The sequence below is a fragment of the Motacilla alba genome, chromosome 20, assembly GCF_015832195.1.
Source record: "Motacilla alba alba isolate MOTALB_02 chromosome 20, Motacilla_alba_V1.0_pri, whole genome shotgun sequence".
Lineage (NCBI taxonomy): Eukaryota > Metazoa > Chordata > Aves > Passeriformes > Motacillidae > Motacilla > Motacilla alba.
The window spans coordinates 6061036-6064569 of NC_052035.1; the positions used below are offsets into that span (position 1 = coordinate 6061036).

Genomic DNA, 3534 nt, shown 5'->3' on the forward strand with positions numbered 1-3534 from the left:
AAGACCAAAGGAGAGCTCTGATGTGTCCTGGAGCCAGCAGGGTTTGTGAGTGCTCAGCCCAGCAGAAATTTCATTTATCCTAGGCTTCCAAACTGAGTTTTTTAGCCCCAGTGAAGTGAGGACAAGTATTAATGTGTGGATTTTTGTTCTATAGTAAGGAAGAATTTTCTGGATGAAAGCTTTAATTAGATTTGTTTGGACCATGTTCACATGCCTCCTGGGTTCACTTTCTCTGAATACTTTAAATAACAGTTTTATTGGCAGGAACATTTGTGCAAACTGCAAATTTGGGGTCAGCATCTCAGCTGATATCAATCAGCATGGGCCTCTCTGAGGTGGTGGAGGTACACAGATTTACACCCACAGAAAGGCAGACTCCCTAAACGAATATTGAGAAATTAGTCTTGGAACACAAACTTGGAGAGAAAACCTCCAAGTGTTTGTACTGGAAACCCTATCCTGAGGCTGCAGCAGCTTTTGAATTGCAGCAGGGAGCATCCACCACCGGTCAGGGGGGATCCTGGCGTTCTCCTGCACCTCCTCACCTCCTCTGTCTCCCACCCTGCAATGCTCTGCTCCCAGGCAGCCCTTCCACGCTGCTCACCCTCTTGTTGCCACCGCCCAGGCTGAGCTCCACAGTCTGGACTGGTTGCTCCAGCTGCATGGAGAGCCCTCACCCTTCTGGGACACGATCCAGCCCAGCTCCTCGTTGGGGGCTTTGGGGGTGTTGAGTTTGGAGGCTTTGAGGGATGGAAAATTAGGGGGGCTGGGACTGAGCCTGGGGATGGCAGGAGAAAAAGGAGGTGAGGGGCCCTCTTATTGCTGCCTCCTGGAGGAACTGGAGCACGCCCAGAAACAATAAATGTCCAGCGATGATTTGATGTGAGGATGGAAAAGCATCACAGAGGGTGCATCTGAGACAAACTCATTTTAAACTGCAGTGAACTCTTGAACAAATTATGGTGCCTTTCCAAAGCTGTGTTCCATATGGCCAGGAATCCTTGGAAAGGGGGCTGTTCTCTCCCTGGGATGCAGAACCTGCTCAGGACACCTTTGGCTAGTGCTGCAGATGGGGAAAGGTGAGGTCAGGGATGGCTGGGCTGGTGCAGGAGCACAGGAGGGAGCAGAGGTGCTGGATGTTGTGCAGAGAGGATATGCTGCCTCAGCTCCCTGTTAGTCCAGGGGGCATTCAGGACCAGACCCAGCAGGGATCAGGTCTAAATATGGCATTGCTGGCAGGATACTTCACTGGGTGCAACAGTCTTTGTACCCAAAATGCTCTCCAACACATCTGTCTTGCACGATGCAGACTGCAATATATTGTAAGAACGATCTGTAAACCTAGAAGAGGCAAAAACTACTCCCAGGTTACTGCAGATAAAATTGGAGACAACCATCATGGAATCATGGAATATCCTGAGCTGCAACAGGCCCACAAGGATGGTAGAGCCCAGCTCCTGGCCCTGCACAGGACAGACCCAAAAATCACACCACATACCCCAGAGCATTGTCCAAGAACTTCTTGACCCTTGCTCGAGGTCTTTGTGGACTTGCCATACCCAAGTGGCAAGTCCCACACAGTGATGGGGACAGAACCTCTCTGGTCCCACGCAGTGATGGGGACAGAACCTCTCTGGTCCCACACAGTGATGGGGACAGAACTCCCAGTCCCAGCTGGTACTGGCCACTGAAGCAGGACTGGAAGAGGACTCAGGTGGGATTCAGGCACCTTCTGGGAGCAGCCTTGCAAAGCCTTTCATTTCAGCACCCTTGGCTCAGCCATGGGGCTGAGCTCTCTTGGGAAGCCCCGGGTTCCTCATGGCAGCAGGGCAGCTTCCCCTGGGTGACACAGGCAGCTGGAACTGGAGCCCCTCAGCACTGTGCCAGTCTTGCCGGGGCATCACAGTTGGCTGGCTCTCACAGCCCTTTCTCGGCACATTCTGCACATCTGGCTGGAGCCCCCAGCTCCAAAACCCCTGTGTAGGACTGCAGGTGGACAGAGGCTTTTCATCCTTCACTGACCTAAGCAGATTATTCTTGCTGCCCAGGCCGAACCTCTTGGAAAGGAAGGATGACATTGGGTGTGCAAAGCAGGCATAAATATCACCCAGACCAATGAATTACCTTGCTGATCACCACATGTAGGGAGCTGCTCTCTGCCTCCCCAGGCAGCCAGAGTCACAGGGAAGGGAAGTCAGAGAAGGGAAAGTCCTGTTTTGATGAGGGGGCCTGAGAGGGGCATGGGGGATCCAGGCCAGGACTTGTCCATCCCTATCCACCCCCAGAGCACTGGAGCTGAGCCCTGGGGTCTGTGCAGTCACCTGGAATAAGAGGGGAAGGAATGTGCAGAGAGTGTGGCCTCGCTGAGGGGCTTTGGGATGATGGGAGTTAGAAGAGGAGGGAACAAGTATCTCCTGGGGCTTTCCAGGGGGCACTGCTCTTCTGGGAATTGGCTGTCAGTCCTCAAAACAGCAATGCAGCAGAGGGAAATGCTGCATCCCACACATCCAAGGTTTGCCTGATGCCAGGGCTCAGCAGGCAGCACCTGAGCAGCCCCAAAGCCACCTCAAGGAGCAGTTTGGCTCCTTCTGCCATGGCTTCCACAGCCCAGCAAGGGGGTCCTGCACAGGAGCACATCTGTGCAGAAGGTCCCGGCACGCACAGCAAAAAGGATCCCAGACAAACAGTGTGAGTCCTCCAGCCCCACTCCAGCAGGGTTTTGGGGAGGGAGTGGAGGAAGGCCGGATGTGGGCAGCCCTGCCCTCACACCCAATAAAGTGAGCCTGGGTCTGGTTTGTATCGAAGGCAAAATGAGAGAGAAAAAGCCTCTCCAAAACGAGATTCTTTACATGACAGCATGCTGACATGCTCCGGAGTGATTTTGGCAAGAAAGGGGAATACTAAGCAGGAGCTGGGGTTTGTAGGATTGCCCAGGAACTGAGGGAGCTTAGGGAGGGCTGCTCTGCTCCCCCTCCCCATCCCTGCACCCTCCTGACGCCTCGTGCTCTGAAGCTGCCCCCCAGCCTTGGTGCTGATGTCCCCAGGGCACTGCCCTGCTGAATAGGGAACTCTTTAAAAAGGGGGGCCAGGGTTTCATTTTTTCCCCCTGTTTTTCTCTCCCTATGGTCCCTTCAACTCTTGTCTATGCCATCAGTGAGGGTGCCCAGCCCCCTGAGCTTTGCAGACTCAGTGCTGGTGGTGCAGGTGTGTCCCCAGCTGGGGACAAGTCGAGTGGGCACATGAGGTGGGTGATGCTGCCCCTATCCATGGGGGAAAGGGAGCAGGAGAACATCAGTCTCCCATGCAAATATCTCCCTGTAACTCCATCGCCCCGGACTCCGAGGAGCCCTTTGGACCCCGCTCTTGGACAGCAGACCGAGAGGGAGCAGGCAGTGCACCGGGGGAGCAAACACCCACAAAACCTGGATGTCCAGGGAACAGCTGTACCCCCCCTGCTCTCTGGGAATGTCCCTCCAGAGCCATCCCTGCGGTTCAGGGCATCGAGCTCCCAGCCCGCAGCCCCTCAAGCTGTTT

The 3534-nt window shown here is 54.6% G+C and overlaps 1 protein-coding gene across 1 annotated transcript in view; it reads left to right on the plus strand.

Annotated features, from left to right (window-relative positions):
- Nucleotides 1-320: 320 nt before the first annotated feature.
- The window catches only part of RPN2 (ribophorin II), a 21656-nt gene continuing 18442 nt past the window's right edge, over nt 321-3534 (plus strand). Inside the window, exon 1 of the mRNA XM_038159384.1 lies at nt 321-344. Within this exon, the coding sequence (XP_038015312.1) occupies nt 321-344 (24 nt within the window). The remainder of the gene's footprint in view (nt 345-3534) is intronic.